Genomic DNA, 23,052 nt, shown 5'->3' on the forward strand with positions numbered 1-23,052 from the left:
TAGGTTAATTGGCTTGTGCCTAAATTGGCCCTAGTATATGAATGTGAGTTAGGGACCTTAGATTGTTAGCTCCTTGAGGATAGGGACCGATGTAAATTTACATTGTATATGTAAAGCGCTGCGTAAATTCACGGCGCTATATAAGTACCTAATAATAATAATTTTCTAACGTATATGTGTGCTGTCAACAAGGCTTATTGCCGAAACACGTCTGCTACTGTCTGTATACTCACTCGAATGGCTTAACAATAAAAAACTGTTTGAGGGTTATGGAGTTGCCAGCTAACTTTTCTGATGACTCCATTGTCTTTTGGTGGATGGGAGGACACCACAGCTTGGACACCCTGACTACAACTTCCAGCTACATACCAAGGTTCCACTGCTCTGAGCCTTACATTGCTTTTGTTGAATCGGCTTGATTCAGGAGTTTTTGAGTTGTAAAAACACTCTAACGTCAAAAAAACGCAGATAAACAACGCTAAACATTCAAAAACGCGGCTCACCAGCTTTTATTAAAATTTTTGATCTCATTAATTAAAAAAAAAAAGCTAAAAAAACTCCAAAAAAAGGCTTATTGCAAAAATGCTGAAAAACTCACTGCAAAGCTACTGGCGTTTTTATAACGCCCACTGTGCATGAGGCCTTAGAATTGCTAGCACATCTTAGTTTTATTGTGAAGGCCCCTATTTTACTTTCAAAGTATTTTATTTTTAAGAAATAAGAAATAATATAAAGACAATAAATCACAATACATTTTAGTGTAATCAAGATACCTCCCGGAGAGATATAACAAAAAAAGAAAGGATAATCGACAACAAATAAGCAAATATAAATGGAATAACAGGTAAAAATAAAAAGAAAGGATAAAAAAAAAAAAGGGGAAAAAATAACATCGGAGACACAAGAATATTGGTTAGGGTGAAGGCCCCTATTTCAAATATCACATCAAAGCAAGTACCTCTATCGTATGGACTGAAATATAGATATGATGGTTACTTCTTCACAATTCAAAGTAATAAAATATCTTTACTGATAAAATAAATATATCATCTCTTGACCAGCTATTTATCATTACCAAACACTGTCCGATCCGCCTAGATTGTTCCCGTCTGGATCAAAGTAAGCATCGATACTGAGATTTTCATTGGTGTCGTGAGCAGAGGAAAAATTGGTGACAACGCGATTTGGTATTCCCAGGCATCTCAGTACTAAAAGAGATCAAAACATGATGATTGTACGACATTTGCTTTTTATGTCACATGTTTTTTCTGTATTTGGGGCTTGGATTAGTAAGGAAATGTATGACAACCAATCATAATTCTTTTTTTAATCACATGACTTCAATAAACCCAAATCCTGATTGTTTTTCATGAGTTACTGCCCTTCAGCAGTTTTTCATTCTGCTGTTTACAGATATTCTGTATACTTTGGGGATCATATGGGCTTTTGTTATTAATTTTGTTTTCCAATATGTATAAGGAAAACATTTTTGTCCTGATGGTGTGGTTGAGGATTTAAATGTACCTGTGCATAGTACTCCAGCAAAGACCCAGCACTGTCCATATTTAACTGGACCAGAATTTGCCCACTGTTTCAGTATGGTCACACTTCCTGACCAGCTTGTAGGACTGCGGCCATCAGCATAATCTCCACTCCAATCACCCAGGATCACTCCTTTTTCATCATTACTGTTAACCTTAAAGAGAATTGAAACGATCGTTTTCTTTCATAGAATCTTAGATTACTGATATCCAAATAAAGCACTAATTCAATAGCAACAACAGTACAACAAAGTTAAAATCACACTAGCAATATATTTAGAGGAGGGCGAGAAAAACTTCCTAGGGTGTGCCTAGAGCAGGCATGTCCAAAGGCCGGCCCACGTTCCGGTTTTCGAAACGGCCTGTCTGGTAATTTGGACATGTATATCTTTTGTGGCACCCAATGAGTTCCCAAGCACCGGGGGGCCACAAAAGATATACACGCTGGCTGCTTTGGATGGGACAGGGAGGAGGCGGGACGAGTTTAGTGTATTTCCTGTTTGGACAGCGGCCTCTGTAATAGGAAGTCCCGTCTCCTGCACTGCCATTGGACGACTGTTGTCCATCACAGGAGGCAGGACTTTGTATTAAAGAGGCCGCAGAGAAAACAGATTCTGCTGTATGTAATCTGTTGGCGCTCCTCTCGTCCCCTCCCTGTCCCATCCGAGGTTGCAGATGGGCATCAATCAGACTGCACTGATGGCCATGGTGAGTCTGCATTCCTGTCAATAATAAGGCTGCATTCAAGACAATGGTGGGTCTGCAGTCTGAATTTTAATGGTTCAAAGAATGTCAGGCAAAATGGTCGGCCTTCGCGCACGTTCACTTCTTCAAATCTGACCCTCTTTCAAAAAATTATGGATACCTCTGGCCTAGAGAGTTCTAGAGACTTTGGCCTCATACACACGGATGGACTGTCCGCTGAAATCGGCATGAGTCGAATCACTTTGACGCATGCGAGGGATGGCGGCCGATCGGACATGTCCGGTGAGTCTGTACAGACGACTGAACAGACAGGCTTCCAGCGGACAGGTTTCTTAGCATGCTAAGAAATTTTTGTCCGCTGGAAAACGGTCGGCTGGACAAATGTCCGCTGGAAACCTGTCCGGTCGGCCGTACACACGACCGAACTTGTCTGCTGAAACTGGTCCGCGGACAAGTATCAGCGGACAGATCCGGTCGTGTGTACGGGGCCTTTGTCTTCTGTGACATGAACCCATGTCTTCAGAAGGAGAATGTTGGAAAACCTTTCTTGATCAGGGGCTACAGCCAATAGGTTGCAGCCGTTGATCGGTGTATTCTGACAATGCCATCTCCCGCTGTCAGAATTCTGGTGGGAGAGGGATCTCTCCATCTACCTTGCTTGTGTAGCGAAGTAATCTGTAGATTTTTTTTATTGTTCGGCTCGCTGGCTCAGAAAAAAGAAAGGACCATTAGCTTTATCAACCCAGCTACTGTATATTACTGGGAAGGAAGACCACTTCCAAGCCAGGATAGGGATCCAGGTGTGAAAGTCCTTTGAAAAACAACTACCTACCATGGATGATATCATTCTGAACCTCATGAACAATTTAACAAAGCATTTCTGAAGACTATATGCATGATAGATTACCATCTTGGATGGCCATAAAATATATGTTGCGTCAGATAAACACAGGGTAGAGCAAGAGGTTTGGTGTTATATCCCTTTTCCCAGCAGCATATATTATGCTTTCCTTCTCTCCTCCACTGCCGGAAGTACCCACTACTTTTAAGGAAGAAGAAACATATGATTCACATGAAAAGAGCCTAGAGCCTTATGTGACCTAACGGAAACTCAGCTTATATAAGGTGGCCTTTTTTCTTCCTGGCAACTAAGTAGGGCTGTGGGAGCTCATAGAAGTTATTTGTATGCTTCTGGGAGGGGGATTGAGGTACATCTGTTGCTTTATAGATTTACTTTTTACTTGCATTTTCGTCCGAATGCATTTTCGTCCGAATTTCAGGTATTTTCGTTATCGTTGTAACAAACAAAAACGATGTGCAAAAATCCGAAAGATCCAACATAAAAAAATGCTTTATTTTAGTTTTCGTTGCTACAACAGTTCGAAATAGATAGGAGATTTGACATGACGGTGACAATAGCAATCTGTGTCTATTGAATCTGCGGTCAAATGTGCCTAACCTTAACTCTATTAGTCCAAGATTATTCTACATAGAGAGGAAAGATTCGACATTATAGAGACAGTGTTGGGGTAGACCATTCGACATGAACGACGAAGATTCAACAGAGCAGTGAAAAACATACAAACGTAGAATCTGTCATTGAAGGCTTATGGTGTCTGTCGAAAGTCCTAAGAAGATTCGACAAACAGCTAAACTGTACGACGCCGCAATCGTACATTTCCGATCAAATGCTCCGCTATAGAAGAATTCGAATGTTGGTTGACTAGTAATAATAATTTATAAATATAATTATTACTAGTGTCATACTACATTAGCATTCTTCTATAGCAGTGGTTCTTAACCTACTAGTGCCGTGACCCCTAATAAAATTTCCCAAGTTGTGGGGACCCCTAACAGTAAAATTATTTTCATAGCGTGGGTTGAAAGCACCCAAGGCAAGACAAGTAATTTGCACCCCTAACCCATGAACATTTAGCTCTTCCTGAGTGCCTTCCACTCGTACAGTATTAAAACCCCTTATGCCGCATACACACCATCACTTTATGTGATGAAAAAAAACGACACTTTCTGTGAAGTAAAAAATGACGTTTTTGAAACTTCAATTTTCAAAGACGAAGTTGCCTACACACCATCCTTTTCTCACAATGTTCTAGCAAAGTGAGGTTACGTTCCACCACGTTTTACCATTGAAGCTTGCTTCATAACTAGCTTCTGGGCATGCGTGGATGAAAAAACGTCTTAGAAAACGACGTTTTTTGCTACACACGGTCAATTTCTGTGAAGTAAAAAGTGCACTTTTGAAAAACGACACATAAAATTGAAGCATGCTTCAATTTTTTTTGGTCGTTTTTTACAAGACATAAAACAACGTTTTCCCCCACACACAGTCAATTAAAGTGACGTTTTTAAAAACGTCATTTTTTTTCATCACATAAAGTGATGGTGTGTACGCGGCATAATAGTACATTTTAGGATGTACCACTCTTTCTTGTTGTTCTCCTTTCCGTTTTTTTCCCCCATCCCTTCCTCTAACTGTTTTTCCTGCTCTCTCTTTTTTTCCTTTCTCTCCCTTTTTCTTTGTTCCTCTCCCTCTCATCTCCCTTCCTGGGAGAACAGTGCGGGCTTTAGGAACAGCCCAGGATTTGGTGACCCCTGGCAAATCATCGTTTGACCCCCGAGGGGGTCCCGACCCCCAGGTTGAGAACCACTGTTCTATAGCTTGTAGGCGGAACATTAGACCAGAAATGTAAGATTGCGGTGTCGTACAGTTTAGCTGCTTCATCTAATCTTCTTATGACTCCCGACAGATACCATAAGCCTTCAATGACAGATTTGACCTTAATTAATTCTGATTTTTGGACGAATGCATTTAAAATAAAAATAAAAATAAAAAAAATGATTTTTGGGAGTAACTAAATAAATGTATTTTTCGGACGAAAATGAAATTGCGAAACAAAATATTTCAGTGTGCACATGTCTAAAAAAAAAGGCAGTGCAGTTCAAGATGGTGTCCCGAGTTTTGCTGGAAAATCAAATTGATTGCTGTACACCTCTGTGGAGAAGGAACTGATATCCTGAGGATTATATTGATGATGGTGATAGAGTATTATCCATACAGTTGGTGCTGATTCTCAATATGAAAATTGATGTTAAATTAGAAATTTGCATATTGACTACATCAACTACACCTATTATGCTTATTTTTGACAATGATGGAAACTGTTTAGGAAAGGCAATTTTCTGTTGAATTATGACTGTACCCCTGCGCAAAACCAGATTCATCAAAGACGTGCTTTGATGAGTTGTATATAAAGCGGTCTGCCTAGAGCCCTGACCTTAAGACTACAGAATAAACCTTTTGAGGTGAACTGAAATCCCAATTGCAAATCAAGTCTTCTTGACCTCAGAAATACACTTTTAGCATTTACATATAAATACATATTTTCTATAGTTATATGAAATATTAAATTTCAATGTAGCTTAGAATGACTAAATTATTTTGAATCTAATATATGAAAAATTGTTTCGTTATACTTTCATTGGACACTCTATTAAAAATGACAAATAGATTTCGAATGCTTATAATATACTATACCTGCATTGTAAACCTCAAGGTATATGTAACTTTATGAAATATTGATGGAAATTTACACGTTTGTTATGTTTGTATAAGATATGAGATATACCAATAAAAATGATTGAAACAAAAAAAAAGAAATACACTTTTAGCTAAATGTCCAAAGTCCAGAGACATACTCCAAAATATTAAGGAAATGCTTTCAACTTCACATCAATCCCAATAGTTTTGAAATGGGATGTCCAAACGCTTATATTGTTTGGCCTTATAGTAAAGAGTTTATTTTGGCCTATTTTTTTGAGCTAGCACTTGAACCAGAAAAGCTTGCTTAATCAAATACATGTTGACTTACCATTGCACTGCACATTCTTGAGACTTGCTTCGGATCATTCAAAAGGGATATATCCACCATATTTTGTTTTTCCAGAATGAGCAAACAGATTGCCAAAATGTCTTCCTCAAACTAAATGCAATACATTATATAATTTTTAGCAACATAGATACTTTTGTTCATCTTATATTCATCTTTTAGGTCACTTTCATACTGAGGCACTTTTTAGGCGTTTTAGTGCTAAAAATAGCACCTGAAAAGCACCTCCCAAGCCTCCCCAGTGTTAAAGCCTGAGTGCTTTCACACTGGGGCGGTGCACTAGCAGGACGGGAAAAAAAAGTCCTGCAAGCAGCATCTTTGGGGCAGTGCGGGAGCAGTGTATACACCACTTTTAAACCACCCCTGCTATCGAAAGTGATTTCAGGTGCTTTTAACCCTTTCCTTGGCCGCTAGCGGGGGTTAAAAGCGCTGCTATAACAGTGGTAAAGTGGTAAAGTGGTGCTAAAACTGGCGACGCTTTATCACTAACGCCCCGCCCCAGTGTGAAAGCAGCCTTCATAAACATATTCATTCTCTGATATACTGTATGTACATTACTTACTCAAATACTGCTGATAGTGACTATATAAATATATATACTGTGTACGTGTGTGTGTATAGATATACTAGGTATGTATGTATGTGTATATATATATATATATAGAGACCTTTAAAAAATCACGTGACAAGTGACGTAACGCGTAGGGGAGGAGCCGAGTGACGAGATCCGACGAGTTTGAGGAGTGCAACATTGTATCTGATCATATTACACGCGGAGACACATTTGATTAAATGTGAGTTGTTTACATACAACGTTTTTCTAGCCAGTGTTTAGCATACTACGCTATGTTTTCTTCATTCTTATTTGTTTGAGATCCTTGGTGTGTGGAAGTATACTTGGAGAAGAGGGACATATTGAACGCCTGGATTTGCTTGACAATTGCCAAGGACTGCTGTATATCAGAAAGCACCTTACAGTACCTGTGACCAAACACATTGCTATTTTCATATGGATTGATCTCCTTATGTTATGTATATTGGATATACACAGGGTGTATTTATTGTAGCACTTTATCCGAAATTTTGCACATGTAACCTATTTCTATTTTTATTACCATTGGGGGTTTATTTCCAGTGTATTTTCATTAGACACACTTATTTCACTTGATTACAGTTGTTTTTTTATATACTTTTATGGCTGTTTGTTGAATATAAACGATTTACGGTATTATTAGCAACACTTCACACATTCACATAACTGGTGTTTTTATGAATATATGGGTTGATTTTAGCACAATTACACTTCTTTTTATAATTTTTTTTAGTGTGAGATACACATCTAACGTTATTACAGCTTTTATCATTTGATCGTCCATTATTTTTTCATTTATTTAATATTATTAGCGCTTTAGTTATTTATTTTATTTTGCATTACAACTAACGCCCCCCCGCCCCAGTGTGAAAGTAGCCTTAATAAAGATATTCATTCTCTGATATACTGTATGTACATTGCTTACTCAAATACTGCTGATAGTGACTATATAAATATATATACTGTGTACGTGTGTGTGTATACTATGTATGTACAGTATATATATATATATATATATCTATATATATAAAACTCAACGTGTGTGTGTATGTATGTATGTATGTATGTATGTATGTTCCAGCATCACGTCCAAACGGCTAAAGATATTAACATGAAACTTGGCACACATGTTACTTATATGTCAGCAACAAACATAGGATAGGTGGTTTAACCCTTACCCACCCCCATTTGCCATGGTCGGGGGTTTTCTTTAAAATCCCATTCAACTCTATGGGAAATACATGTTACTTCATAACTTCAAAACGGCTGTACATATTTCGATAACACTTGGTCACATGTTACTTATATGTCCACTTAAACTATAGGATAGTTAATTTATCCCTTAACTACCCCCATTTGTGAGGGTCGGGGTTTTTGTTTAAAGTCCCATGCAAATCAATGGGAAATGTATGTTCCCACATAACTTCTGTACGCCTGGAGATATTTCAATAATACCTGGTACACATATTACTTATATGCCAAATAAAAATATATGACAGTTAAATTAACCCTTACCTACACCCTTATATAAAAGATGGGTATATTTATATTACTATGATTTTCCTCCCCAAAAGGTTAAGATAGGAAGACTGGGCAACGCCGGGTATTCAGCTAGTATATATATATATATATATATATATATATATATATATATATATATATATATGTGTGTGTGTGTGAATATATATGCATGTATGTATAGCAGCAATTGTAAAGATTTTAAAGAATTTCCCTTTTTTTGTATGTGGGAGCAGACCTCCACTTGCACTATACCTACTTGGGCCTATACAGTATACCTTTAATATTGTACCAAGCATCATAAAGCAACATGTTAATACCTACACACTATACTTTGATTTTATTAAACCCTATGAAGAAACGTCTCTTAGTTCTTTCTTCCTGACTGTAAAATATGCCATTGGAAGTCTTTTGTTTTTTAAGTGTGGAAATACCCGTTGATTCCGCCTAAAATCCAGTGCCGTTTTGTGTGAGGATTTTTTTAGATAAATTACCTATCTGACTTATTCCTTTCAAATTCACTTCCTTTTCTCTGTGCTATCTATTCTTTGTTATCTTTGTGTCTTTGCACACAGCACTGATGTATAAACACTGGAAATTCCTTGCGCCAAAAAATGTGAGTATGATCTGTGTAGTGCATGCATTTATATGCATATACAGTGGGGAAAATAACTACATTTTGTAAGTTTGCCCACTTACAAAGAAATTAAGGATCTATAATTGTTATAGTTATGCGTGGGTTTCCTCCAGGTACTCCGGTTTCCTCCCACACTCCAAAGACATGCTGATAGATTAATTGGTTCCGTCTAAAATTGTCCCCAGTATATGAATGTGAGTTAGGGACCTTAGATTGTAAGCTCCTTGAGGGCAGGGACCGATGTGAATGTACAATGTAAAGTGCTGCGTAAAATGACGGCGCTATATAAGTACCTAAATAATAATAATAATATCATTACCAAATTCCATACAAATTACTTAGCACGACAAAATGATACTTGGTCCTACTGTATATTGTCTAAAAGGGACGGTACTGGGAGGTAGGTTGGGGCAGAGAAAAGGGGTGACTCTGAGGCCTTGTACAGACCATCGAACATGTCCGATGAAAACGGTCTGCGGACCGTTTTCATTGGACATGTCCACTCGGAGATTTCGGTCTGATGGCTGTACACACCATCAAACTGAAATCCCCGCGGACAGACAGCGCGGTGACGTGGCGGTGACGTTGACGCCGCCACGTCACCAAACCAGGAAGTAAAATACTTCCACGCATGCGTCGAATCCATTCGACGCATGCGGGAGATATCTGTCCGCTGGTTAGGTGTACTAACCAGCGGACATGTCCGCCGGACAGCTTTCCAGCAGACATGTTTCTTAGCATGCTAAGAAACATTTGTCCGTTGGAAATCTGTCCGCTAGCCTGTACACACGATCGGATCTGTCCCCTGAAACTGGTCCGCGGACCAATTTTTAGCGGACATGTCCGGTCGTGTGTACGAGGCCTGAAAAGGGGAGTTCCTGCTCCTATTGTCTGAGAAAAAAAGCCCTGGAAACCCATATAAGAAAGCTTGAATAATTAATAATAATTATTAAAGGGATTGGACAATAAATAATGTATCTTGTATTATGTATATTGATTATATAGTTTCATAGTAACCAGTGAATAATTAGACTTTGTGTATATGATCTTATTTTGATTAGCGTTTTATGGAGTAGTGGCGATCTGTATATCCCCTGAGGAAGCCAATTTAGGCGAAACATGTTTGGATCTGAAACCACATCTTGATCATCTCCATATATGGACATCAATGACCATTCTGATATGTACAAATACTCAGATTTTTTTTATTGAACCCTATTTTTTAATGTGAATAAAACTTTATAGATTTTACAAAGTGTGTTTTTCTCTGATTATGGGCACCGTTATAATCCCGCTATACCCTGATGCCGTATAAGAAGGAGTGATCATCACCAGCACAGGAAGTCATAGAGAGGAATAAAAAAAAAATCAACCTGTCCCTACTCTAAATATGCTTTTATTTTTGCCTTTGTCCTCCTCTGAGACATTTGCTTGTGCATACAAATCTAGATTACATATAAGCATGATTGTAGTGTTTGTTTCACACTGACAAAAGAAAAATACTTTTTGTAAAGTCTGGAGTCACCTGTCCCAAGTTCCAGCCCTGTTCACTAATGTTATTCTCATTTCCGTAGTATATGATAGTGCTGTCACTTAGCACATATTCGTTTAGCTCTGATTCATTAGCCAGATAAACATCGTCATCTAAAAATAAAAATCATAAAGTCAGTATATAAGATATATTATACAATGTATATACAGTATTTATATTGTAAAGATAGGCTAAAGCCTATCTGAAGCCCTAATGCCTCTGTTCCTTGAGAACCCCAGCACCACCACCTTTAACCACTTAAATACAGGGCATTTTCACCCCCTTCCTGCCCAGGCCAATTTTCAGCTTTCAGCGCTGTCACACTTTGAATGAGAATTGTGCAGTCATGCTACGTTGTACCCAAATTCTATTTTTATAATTTCTTTCCCCACAAATAGAGCTTTCTTTTGGTGGTATTTGATCACCTCTGTGATTGAATTTTTTGCACTATAAACAAAAAAAGAGCAACAATTTTGAAAAAAAAAAACAATATTTTTTACTTTCTGCTATAATAAATATCCCAATTTAAAAAATATATATATATATATATATATATATATATATATATATATATATATATATATTTTTTTTTTTTTTTCCCTCAGTTTAGGCCGAGATAGCGCATATTGATTGGTTTGTGCAAAAGTTATAGCATCTACAGAATAGGGGATAGATTTATGTCATTTTTATTATTATTATATTTGTTTTTACTACTAATGGCAGCTATCTGCGATTTTTATCTTGACTGTGACATTGCGGCAGACATATCGGACACTTTTGACACTATTTTGGGACCGTTCACATTTATACAGCGATCGGTGCTATCAAAATGCACTGATTACTGTATAAATGTGACTGGCAGGGAAGGGGTTAACACAAGGGGTTAAAGGGGTTGCAAAGGTACAATTTTTTTTTCCTAAATAGCTTCCTTTACCTTAGTGCAGTCCTCCTTCACTTACCTCATCCTTCCATTTTGCTTTTAAATGTCCTTATTTCTTCTGAGAAATCCTCACTTCCTGTTCTTCTGTCTGTAACTCCACACAGTAATGTGAGGCTTTCTCCCTGGTGTGGAGTGTCGTGCTCGCCCCCTCCCTTGGACTACTGGAGAGACAGGACGCCCACTAACACACAGCTCCTTTCTCTATCTGCAACGTAGAGAGTGTCCTGACTCTCCCGTAGTCCAAGGGAGGGGGCAAGAAAGACACTCCACACTAGGGGGAAAGCCTTGCATTACTGTGTGGAGTTACAGACAGAAGAACAGGAAGTGAGGAATTCTCAGAAGAAATAAGGACATTTAAAAGAAAAATCGAAGGATGCGGGACTGCACTAAGGTAAATAAAGTTATTTAGGAAAAAAAATTGTACCTTTACAACCCCTTTATTTGTGTGTACTAGGGAGTGATTCTAACTGTGAGGGGAGGGGACTAATGAGAGGAGGAGACCAATCGTTGTTCCTAAATACAAGGAACATACGATCAGTTATCCTCTCCCCTGACAGGATGTGGATCTGTGTGTTTACACACACAGATTCACGTCCCTGCTCTGCGATGAGCCATTGCAGCCGCGGGGCACGCGCATCGGGTCCACAGTGATGTGGCGAGTGCGCGCGCGCTCGTCACAATGCCGGGACGTCCACCCGGAGGGAGGAAGGGTTCCTGCCGCCATCATTTAACAATACAACGGTGGGCAAGTGGTTAAAAAAAGTCAGTTATGGGGGGCGTGGCCAGCAGGGAATCTGTATGGAAGCTCACTGCTAGAGCTCCATGTTCTAATACCTTCCTGAAGCGGCTAGCAGCGACGAAAAGCGCGCCCGAGGACACAGTATCGATCCGGAGAGGACAGAGAACATCTCCAGCATTATGGAGAAACGTAATTCCCGCAAGAAACCCCGCAAATTGGGGTTGTTTATCAGTCCGGCTGAATCCCCTCAGGAAAAAGATGGCGCCTCCTCCCTCACACACACAGACCAGCTGCCAGGCAACTCTGTGAGGAGAAAGACACAGGCTCTGATGCTGCAGCAGCCTGAGAAGGAACAACAAAATGAAGCCTTTGAATCAGACTTCATCAGCCCTGTAAAACAAAGGAGAAAAGTGTCATCTGGAGATAAAGTAAGTGACATTGAAATAGACTGTGATTCTGATGCTGATATTAACCCCTATGAGGTAAAATTGGACTCCTTTCCCACCTCTGGCAAAGCAATGCTTGACACTGATATGAAGGAAATGCTAAAATCATTGCATGGAGCGATCCAACATGACATGAGAGCATTTATGCAAAAATCTAAAGCGGAAATAGGAGATTTGGGTGAAAGAGTGGATTATATTGAAAACAAAATGACTGACTTCACTGACGCCCATAATGAATTAGTTGATGACCATTTTGCTCTTGAGGAAGAAGTCAGACAACTGAAGCTTAAAGTCTCAGACCTCGAAGATAGGTCTAGGCGAAACAATATTAAATTCCGCGGCATCCCTGAAAACGTAAAAAATAATGACCTAAGAATCTTTTTGCAAAAAATGTTCGTGGACCTTATCCCCTCATTGCAAAAACAAGATCTAGTGATCGACAGAGCTCACAGACTTCCTAAGCCCTCGCACATCGCAGCGAAACTTCCAAGAGATGTGATCGCCAAGATCCATTTTTTCCAGACAAAAGACATGCTAATGCATTTTGCAAGACACCATGCACCACTACCAGACCCCTACGCGGGAATTATCCTATACTCCGATCTTTCCCAAGCTACTATCTTGGCGCGGAAAAACCTGAATCCGATCACCAAAATACTTCGAAACCACAAATTAATTTATAGATGGGGTTTTCCAACCAAACTATCTGTGGAAAAAGATAACATGTCTCATACAATACACACACTGGAAGATGGCCTCAAGATTCTGAAAAAATGGAATCTACTCCCAAATGATGAAAGTACCCCGATCGATGGAACCACCAAAGAAAAACTGACCGCTCCTTGGAATGTCAGTCATGGATGACACAACCGCCGGTATAAAAATTCTTGTCTCTTTTCTCTCCAGTTTATCATGGCCTAAGTTCCTCAGGCACATGAATCCCAGGGAGCCCCTATCCTGAACCCCTGATCTATGATTAACAAAGCCCCCACAACGAGAGTGCACACATTTATGCACACAAGAGTTGCTCGACAACTCGCTTGTTTTTACATGTTATTTTTTGTTTTTGTCTCTGTTTTTGACCATGATCCTAATTTCCTTCCCTCCCCCCCTCACAAGCAATATCTTACAATCTTCTTTTTTCATGGAAGTTATGTAGTCGATGGACACGCTTTGCCTTTACTACATTCGATACATATACAATTCATCTATATGAAAATTATTCGCTATGCCTAATCTAAAACTACTCTCATTAAATGTGAAGGGCCTCAACAGCCCCTTCAAAAGAAAAGCCCTATGGAATGATGCCCTAAAATTCGGATGCGACATACTCTGCATTCAAGAATCGCATTTTGCAAGAGACAACCCTCCTCAATTTTCACACCCTAAATTCCCGCATATCTTCGCATCTCACAACAGTAAGAAAAAAAAAGGAGTCCTGACGATCATCAAGGATTCAATCTCCTTTCAACTTTTGGATTCAAAAATTGACCAACAAGGTCGGTATGTAATACTGGTTGCAAAGATTGAAAATACAATACTAACATTAGTCAATATCTACGCACCAAATAGGAACCCACAACAATTCCTTCAAAAAGTTATCACAATAACAAAGAAAATACAAAAAGGCAATATTATCTTATGTGGGGACTTTAATGCAACGATGGACCCTACTCTGGACACCACTAAAGGGATCCAATCCAAACGAAGAGGTTTGAAGAACATCTTCTCACAAGAAGACCTCCATGATCCTTGGAGGTGTCTCCACGCAACAGAAAAGGACTTTACGTTTTATTCAAATGTCCATAAATCCTATTCTAGGATCGACTTCTTCATCACTGACAGAGCTCTCCTCCAGAAAACCACAGATGCCCATATACATAACATAACATGGTCTGACCATGCTCCAATCTCTTTAATTATTGATCTAGCCCAACAAAATTCGAAGCATGTTCTTTGGAGGAACAATACATATATTTTGTCACATAGAGGAGCTCTGGCAGAGATGAAGGAAAGACTAGAAGAATATTTTAAATTTAATGACAACGACGAAGTCTCTATCTCTAGTATATGGTGTGCCCACAAAGCTTTCTCCAGAGGAATGCTGATACAATTGACGTCTAGGGGAAAAAAAAGGCGGTCACAGGAGGTAAATAATCTATTAGTGAAAATAGACAAATTAGAGAAGGAACACAAGCTAGCCCCCAAACACATCCTCCTCCTCCAACAACTTAATGAAGCCAGACACGAGCTTAGAGCGACTTTGATCTCTGATCATGAAAAATACCTCAAAAAACTAAAACTAAACCACTACTCCCAAGGAAATAAAGCGGGTAAGTTACTTGCCATGCAACTACGTATTAGACAGAACAAACAGAAAATTCATGAAATTGTTCACCACAAGTCAGGAAAAGTATTGTATAACCCACAGAGTATAGCTGATGCGTTTGCAGAATACTATGAGGGCCTATATAATCTAAAAAAAGATCATACTGTCACCCAACCAACCCTAAAAGATATAACCCAATTTCTTGATAAACTTAACATCCCTACAGTAGATTCCGCTACATTAGAAAAATTAAATGATCCTATAACAGTAAATGAAATCAAAAAAGTAATCTCAATGTTACCACTAAATAAAGCGCCCGGTGCAGATGGCCTATCTAGTGAATACTTTAAGGCATTTGAAAATATGCTTTCTCCATACTTGGCCAGATTGTTTAATCAAGCTGTCAACACCCGCTCATTCCCTAAGGAAATGCTTGAAGCAATTGTCATCACAATACCAAAGCAAGGGAAAGACCCGACTTCTCCAACTAATTATAGACCTATCTCGCTACTTAATTCTGATTTAAAATTTTTTGCTAAGGTTCTAGCTAATCGACTATTAGAAATTACTCCTTATCTGATTGAACCAGATCAAGTTGGATTCGTGAAGGGACGTCAAGGCCCGGATAGCACCAGACGGATGATTAATCTACTTAGCCATGTAGAGCGCTGTCGGATGCCTTCTCTGCTTCTCGGACTGGATGCGGAGAAGGCATTCGACAGAGTGCACTGGGGATATGTAGCGGAAACCCTTAAGAAATTTGGTCTCACAGGATTTATTTTTGAAGCCATAATGTCTCTCTATACTACACCATCTGCTAGGGTATTTACATCGGGAAGTATATCTAAACAGTTTAGTCTCTCAAACGGTACTAGACAGGGATGCCCCTTATCACCCATTATATTCTCATTAGCAATTGAACCACTGGCGATATCTCTCAGATCTAACCCCAATATCGTAGGAATCAAGGTCGGTCAAACAGAACATAAATTGGGATTATTCGCGGACGACGTTCTTTTAACTTTATCTGCTACCGACACACTACTAGAAGAGGTAACCACTATCCTAGATAAATTTGGATCAGTCTCTTATTATAAGATTAATCATAGTAAATGTTTTGTACTACCTATGAACATCCCGCCAGACCTAGTTGTTAAACTAAAACAACAATCTAGCTACAATTGGGACAACCCCTCCATTACCTATCTTGGGATTCAACTTACTTACCCACCTAATAAACTGTATGAAGCAAATTATCCCTCCTTATTAACTCAAATCACTCAAGATACACAGTCTATTAAAAAGACACAACTATCTTGGATTGGAAGAATAGCAGCCTTTAAAATGAAGACGTTACCAAAAATTCTATATTACTTCCGCTCCCTCCCCATCCCATTACCGACTAAATTTTTCACACAAATTAACTCGAAATTGAGCAACTTGGTCTGGTTGGGAAAGAAACCTAGAATTGCTTTATCTACTATGTCATTGGTTAAAGCTAAAGGAGGCCTAAACCTCCCAGATTTACGCCTATATTACTTTGCCTCACTCCTTGATCAAATGAGATACTGGTTCAGATATTCAAATGATAAATTATGGTTGAACATTGAACGAGAAGTGTCTAAAGGGAAGGATCTATTTTCCCTTTCCATGGCCTGCTATGCTCTACCAAAAATTAATACACCCAACTTCCTAACAATTAGAGCTACTCTGGCAGCCTGGAAGTTTGCTCTAACAAAATTACAGCCGACATGTAACCCAGTCCTAATGCCAATACCACTAGGAGTAATCGATTACTGTAAAGTAAGAATTACTACCACACCCTGGTCCAAACAGGGAATCAATTTTTTTGATCAGCTATCACCCGATGACATACATAAAATAACGAATAAACTCATAGCCAAACCGTTCAATAAAAACTTTGACCCAAAGAAAAGTGTGGAACTCCCTAGGGCGCTGTGGGAATTCTTCACTTCCTATAAAATAAGTGGGAAGAGAGGCATATCCCATATATATAAACTACTTTCATCTTTTCCAATTCAAACCAAAACTTTAAATATGATTAAATGGGAGAAGGATCTATCACAAACTTTTACGTGGGAAGAATGGCAAAAAGCCATCCATATTAACAGTTCTTCTTCTGCATGTGTAGAACATTGGGAGAACGCCCAGAAAATACTAAACCGCTGGTATTTGACCCCTTACAGACTATCCAAAATATTCCCTAGCTCCTCCCCCATATGCTGGAGATGTGAATCCCACACTGGCAATTTGTTACATACCCTCTGGGATTGTAAAACCTTATCTAGCTTCTGGAATAATGTATCCTCCTTTATCGCATCCTTCACTGGTAATCTAAAAATACTCACACCTGAATTAGCCCTACTAGGTTTAAATCTAGATGTCTATCCTCCTCAATTTAGAACTATAGTTGCCAACTTCCTTACAGCAGCGAGACTCACCATAACAAAACTATGGAAATCTACCTTAGCACCTAACTTATCTGATGTTGTCCAGAGACTCAATACTCAGGCTCACTATGAGCTAATGTTAGCACATAGGAAAGGAACCATAAGTAAATTCATTAAAAATTGGAATGAATGGATTACTCATCCTAGGGCCTCAAATTTTCTGAAGAATTTTAATAATTATTAAGTGTGTTCCTGAACGACTACACTCCTAAACTAGACCGGATGTAAAAGATAACTTCCTACTCACCTTCCCCTCCCCTCCTTCCCTTGATACCCCTTTATGTTAATTTTGATTTTATTAAATAATATAAGATAATGAGCCATAATCCCTTGTTTACAGCATGATCCCGTTGGGGTAAACAGGGATTGCTAGTTACTTGTTTAAGCATCTGACCACTATCCAACTGGACTAAGGCCCTATATGGTTACTGTTTAGTAAAATGATAATTTGAAGCCTACCCAGGCACACTGTTGAACACATAGTATGACTAAGAAACTGTTGTATTGTTATGACTCTTATTTGTGCTTTATTGTGTATCTTTGAAAAATACAATAAAAAACATTTGAAAAGAAAGTCAAAAAAAAAAAAAAAAAAAAAGTCAGTTATGCATTATATATATGTGATTCGTTTAGTTACAGATTGAAATTCAGGCAACATTTTCGTTATGCAGAGATTTGGGTGTATCCAAATAACAATACAAATTCAATTAATCTGAAATAAATTAAAGTGAAACAACAAATTTCATTCAAATTCATTCATATAACAAGATGCAATAGTCTGAGCCCATAGGTGTGCGCCGACTATTTCATTGGGGTGTGCACCCCAAATTTATTAAAACGCGCTTAGCTGGCATCCTATCTATTTTAAAAGTAACAGAGCATTTTCTTCACATGATTGGATGTTTAAAGCAAACATAGGCCAACTTCTTGTCATTTTGATAAAACAGACATGTAGACCACAAAGAGATAAGCCAAATGTCGAGTCAGAACCTGGTTTTAATATTCGTTAATTTGTTGCCCACTCACAAAATGTATACATAGATCAGCGTTTCTTTCAATGAGTTAGCAATCTGTTATAAACTATATTACCCAAACGTATTGGTACGCCTGGCTTTACACACACATGAACTTTAATGGCATCCCAGTCTTAGTCCGTAGGTTTAAATATTGAGTTGGCCCACCTTTTGCATCTATAACAGCTTCAACTCTTCTGGGAAAGCTGTCTACAAGGATTAGGAGTGTGTCTATGGGAATGTTTGACCATTTTTCCAGAAGCACATTTGTGAGGTCAGGTACTGATATTGGACAAGAAGGCCTGTCTTGCAGTCTCCACTCTAATTCATCCCAAAGGTGTTCTATCGGGTTGAGGTCAGTCAAGTTCCTCCACCCCAAACTTGTTCATCCTTGTCTTTGTGGATTTTGCTTTGTGCACTGGTCCAAATCATTTGGTAGAGGGGGGGTTATGGTGTCTGGTTGATTTTCAGGAGTTGGGTTTGGCTCCTAGGTTCCAGAGAACGAACTCTTAAGGAATCAGCATACCAAGACATTTTGGACTATTTCATGCTCCTAACGTTGGGGGATGGCCCCTACCTGTTTCAAAATAACTGCGCAACAATGCACAAAGCAAGGTCCATAAAGACATAGATGAGTATGTTTGGGGTGGAAAAACTTGACTGGCCTGACCTTAAGCCTATAGAACACATTTGGGATGAATAAGGCCCCTTTCACATTGAGGAGTTTTTCAGGCGGTACAGCGCTAAAAATAGCGCTGCTATCCCGCCTGAAAAACTCCTTCACTGCAGACTCAATGTGAAAGCCCGAGGGCTTTCACACTGAGGCGATGCGCTGGCGGGAGACAAAAAAATCTCCTGTCAGCAGCATCTTTGGAGCGGTGAGAGGAGCGGCATGTATACCGCTCCTTCACCGCTCCTTCCCATTGAAAACAATGGGAAACCGCGGCAATACCGCCCGCAATGCGCCTCTATAGAGGCGCATTGCGGGCGGTATTAACCCTTTATCGGCCGCTAGCGGGGGTTAATACCGCACCGCTAGCGGCCGAATCCCACGGCAATCCCGGCGGTATAGCGCCGCTATTTTTAGCGGCGTTATACCGCCACCGCAGCTCCTGCCTCAGTCTGAAAGGGGCCTTAGAGTAGAGATTGCGAGCCAGGCCTTCTCGTCCTCATCAGTGCCTGACCTCACAAATGTGCTTCTGCATGAATGGTCAAACATTTCCATAGAAACACTCCTAAACTTTGTGGACAACCATCCCAGAAGAGTTGAAGCTGTTATAGCTGCGAAGGTTGGGCCAACACAATATTGAACCCTACGGACTAAGACTGGGATGCCATTAAAGTTCATATGCGTGTAAAGGCAGGTGTCCCAATACTATTGACAATATAGTTGTAGGTTACTCACAAAGTTCTTACCGATGGCCCATGGGTTGAAGAGTAGGGTGAATCCTGGCAGCTTATGGGATGTGTATCCTCCAGAGAATAAACGGACACCCAGCTGGTAAGATCCAATGACAGCCGTAACAGGAGCTGTGATCCGTACAGTCAGAATGTTTGAGTCGGTAGAGTTGGAAACTGCACTCCATTTCCCTGCACTGACTTCATTTGTGGATAGAGAGAATATGGCTTTTGTTCCTTTGGCAACATCAGGTGATTTCCCTATAAAAAACAGCATCACACATAGAATTAATGTATGGTATAGAAAATGCTGAGCTCTCTAAGCCCATCCAGACAGTTAAACCTTGCATAGAAATAAATGAGGGAATAGTTCTGAGTTAAACCGGGGGTTCACCCGAAAAAAATGTGTTAGCATTAGATTGAGGCTAATTGTGGGAAGCACAATCGGGTGTTTTTTTATCAAATCAATGCAGTACTTACCGTTTTAGAGATAGATGTTGTCCGTGGCTTCCGGGTATGATCTTTGGGACTGGCCGTTCCTATTTGATTGACAGCCTTCCGACGGTCGCATACAGCGCGTCACGAGTTGCCGAACGTCGGTGCGGCTCTATACGGCGCCTGCGCACAGACGTTCGGCTACTTTCGGAAACTTGTGACGCGCTGTATGCGACGGTCGGAAGCCTGTCAATCAAATAGGAACGCCCAGTCCCGCAGCCCATACCCGGAAGCCGCGAAGAACATCTATCTCTAAAACGGTAAGTACTGCATTGATTTAAAAAAAAAACACCCGATTGTGCTTCCCACAATTAGCCTCATTCTAATGTTAAAAATAGATTTTTTGGGTGAACCTCCACTTTAAGATTATTTATTTAATGGTTGCAATCATATTCAGTATTTTTATAGGTTTTAATATATCCTCATTAATCAGGCTCTAGTTGAGAATTATCAGTATAAAGTGTAAAGTTATCACTACATAGTTATGGTTGGTAAGGTTGAATAAAGACACCAGTCCATCCAGTTCAACCTCAGCGTATGTGTGTATGTGTTTATTTATGACACTACCATTTTCGTGTTCACTAAGAAACACATATTCTTTCTGTTAAAGAAAAAAAATATTCTCTTCCAACTTTATTGTGTGGCCACCTGTCTTTAAAAAACGTATAATATATGTGACCCCTTTCACACTGAGCCGCCCATAGCGTCGGCGGTGAAACGACTATATTTTTACAGCCAACGCTATGAGCGGATTTTCTGCGCATTTCGGACGCTAGCGGGTCACTTTAAACCCCCGCCAGTGGGCGAGAAAGGGTTAAAACCACCCACAATGCGCTGCTGAATCAGTGCATTGCATGTGGTATAGCCGCGCTGTTCAATTGATTTCAATGGGCAGCAGCGGTGGAGGAGCGGTAAACACACCACTCCTTCACCGCTCCAAAGATGCGACTAGCAGGTCCTGCTAACCCTCAGGCTTTCACACTGGAGACAATGGAGCAGCTGTTTTAGGGCAGATTGCAGACGCTATTTTTAATGCTATAGCGCCTGCAATACGCCCTCAGTGTGAAAGGGATCTTAAAGTGGTTGTATAGTAAATTTCTTTACTTTTACCTACAGGTAAGCCTATAATAAGGCTTACCTGTAGGTAAAAATCATATCTCCTAAACTTGTACGGTTCAACGCATTGGGGATTCTCGGCTGAAAGCCTGAAAGACGCTGGACCTTGTCAGAAAGAAGTCTCCTGCGCCCATGCGTGGGAGTGACGACACCTATCGGCTCCAGCCACTCACAGCGCTAGAGCCGCGATTCCCCGGAAGGCACGCTGAGACAAAATGTCATCTCCTTTCTATTTTGATAGAATGGTAAAAGGTTGGTCTGGCAAGAACAGTCTTTCATAAATTCATGTTGGTTACTAATAATGATATTGTTTTCGTCTGCAAATTAGTGGGAATGCTCTCCAAGCATTCCCAGTATTGTTATTTGTTTTTTTTATTAATTCTTATTCCGTAAGTTTTTTGGCTCTGCGTAACTTCTGCATACTTTCAGCTATTAAAACCATTCAACTTTTAAAATGTTCAGCTCTTTCAGCTAATGATGGCATTTCTTCATCTTTTTTTCTACTATTTATACTTTTTAAAATGTTAAGCTTTTTAACACTTTTTTAAACATTGACGTGAATGAGTGCATGCTTCAAATTCTTAAGATCTTCTTCCGCTCCCAAACGTTTCAGCTCCTTCATACTTTCACCTACAGACGCCAAACAAACTTTAAAATGTTCACAAAATATTCAGCTATCCAGGCTATATATTTTCAGTTTGATATCTTTTACAGTTTTTGTGAAAAAGCTGTTTAAGTTTAGTGATCATTTCAGGAAATGTTATCGATTAAACTGTATGTATTGGGCTTATTCCTTGCAAACTTTTAAAGCCAACAATTCAGTTTAGTGTCAGCTTTTCAAAAAACCTTTAAATATTCCACATCTTTCATACATTAGTGGCGTTGTTAAACTTTTTAAATGAAATTCATGTTTATTTTAAAACCATTCCTACTTTTCCAACTATTCAACTTTTTCTTACGGATTTAAGCTATTCATTCAGTTAGCTTTAGCAATTCAGCTATTCAGCATTCCCACATATTTTCTTCAGGAAATGCATTTTCTAGTTCGTGGGAATGCTCAATAGCATTCCCAGTATTGTTATTCGTATTTTATTAGTGGGAATGCTCAATAGCATTCCCAGTATTGTTATTCGTTTTTTATTATTCTTAATTTTATTATTCCATACGTTTTTTGGCTCTGCGTAACTTCTGCATACTTTCAGCTATTAAGACCATTTATAAGTACTGAAGGAACACTGCTTGTCCTAAAGATAGTGTAGTGGTTATCAGTGGCGGCCTGTCCATAGGGGGCGCCCGGGCGACACCCCCCACCCCCCCCCTCCCCTAGTCAGTAAAAAAAAAGTATAAAAAAAAATATATATTTAAACATGTGCCCTATAATGTTAAAACAGCATTATATTGATTATTCTAGAGATGAATTCTAGGTATGGATATTTTTACATAGTTACATTGGTCCTGCCTGGACCAATGTAACTATGGATATACTATACCTGTGGGATTGCCTTTGAAACTAGAAATCACTGTAGTAGGCGTCACTACTACAAGGATCTACAATAGCTTCTGGGCCCCCTGTTGAGTGACTGCCCTGCTGCTTGGTAAACACAAGAGGTTGCCTCACCAGTACAGGCACTATTCAGAGAACATTTGTCATTTTGCACTAAAAGCAAAGTGTT

At 39.4% G+C, this 23,052-nt stretch overlaps 1 protein-coding gene across 1 annotated transcript in view; it reads right to left on the reverse strand.

The window, feature by feature from the left end:
• The window catches only part of LOC120918611 (protein-glutamine gamma-glutamyltransferase 6-like), a 62,856-nt gene that overhangs the window by 33,968 nt on the left and 5,836 nt on the right, over nucleotides 1–23,052 (reverse strand). The window contains exons 3-7 of the mRNA XM_040330285.1: nucleotides 19,787–20,029; nucleotides 10,427–10,545; nucleotides 6,137–6,247; nucleotides 1,525–1,696; nucleotides 1,076–1,208 (exon numbers count right to left, since the gene is read on the reverse strand). Coding sequence (XP_040186219.1) covers nucleotides 1,076–1,208; nucleotides 1,525–1,696; nucleotides 6,137–6,247; nucleotides 10,427–10,545; nucleotides 19,787–20,029 — 778 coding nt within the window. The remainder of the gene's footprint in view (nucleotides 1–1,075; nucleotides 1,209–1,524; nucleotides 1,697–6,136; nucleotides 6,248–10,426; nucleotides 10,546–19,786; nucleotides 20,030–23,052) is intronic.

Source organism: Rana temporaria, chromosome 12, assembly GCF_905171775.1.
Source record: "Rana temporaria chromosome 12, aRanTem1.1, whole genome shotgun sequence".
Lineage (NCBI taxonomy): Eukaryota > Metazoa > Chordata > Amphibia > Anura > Ranidae > Rana > Rana temporaria.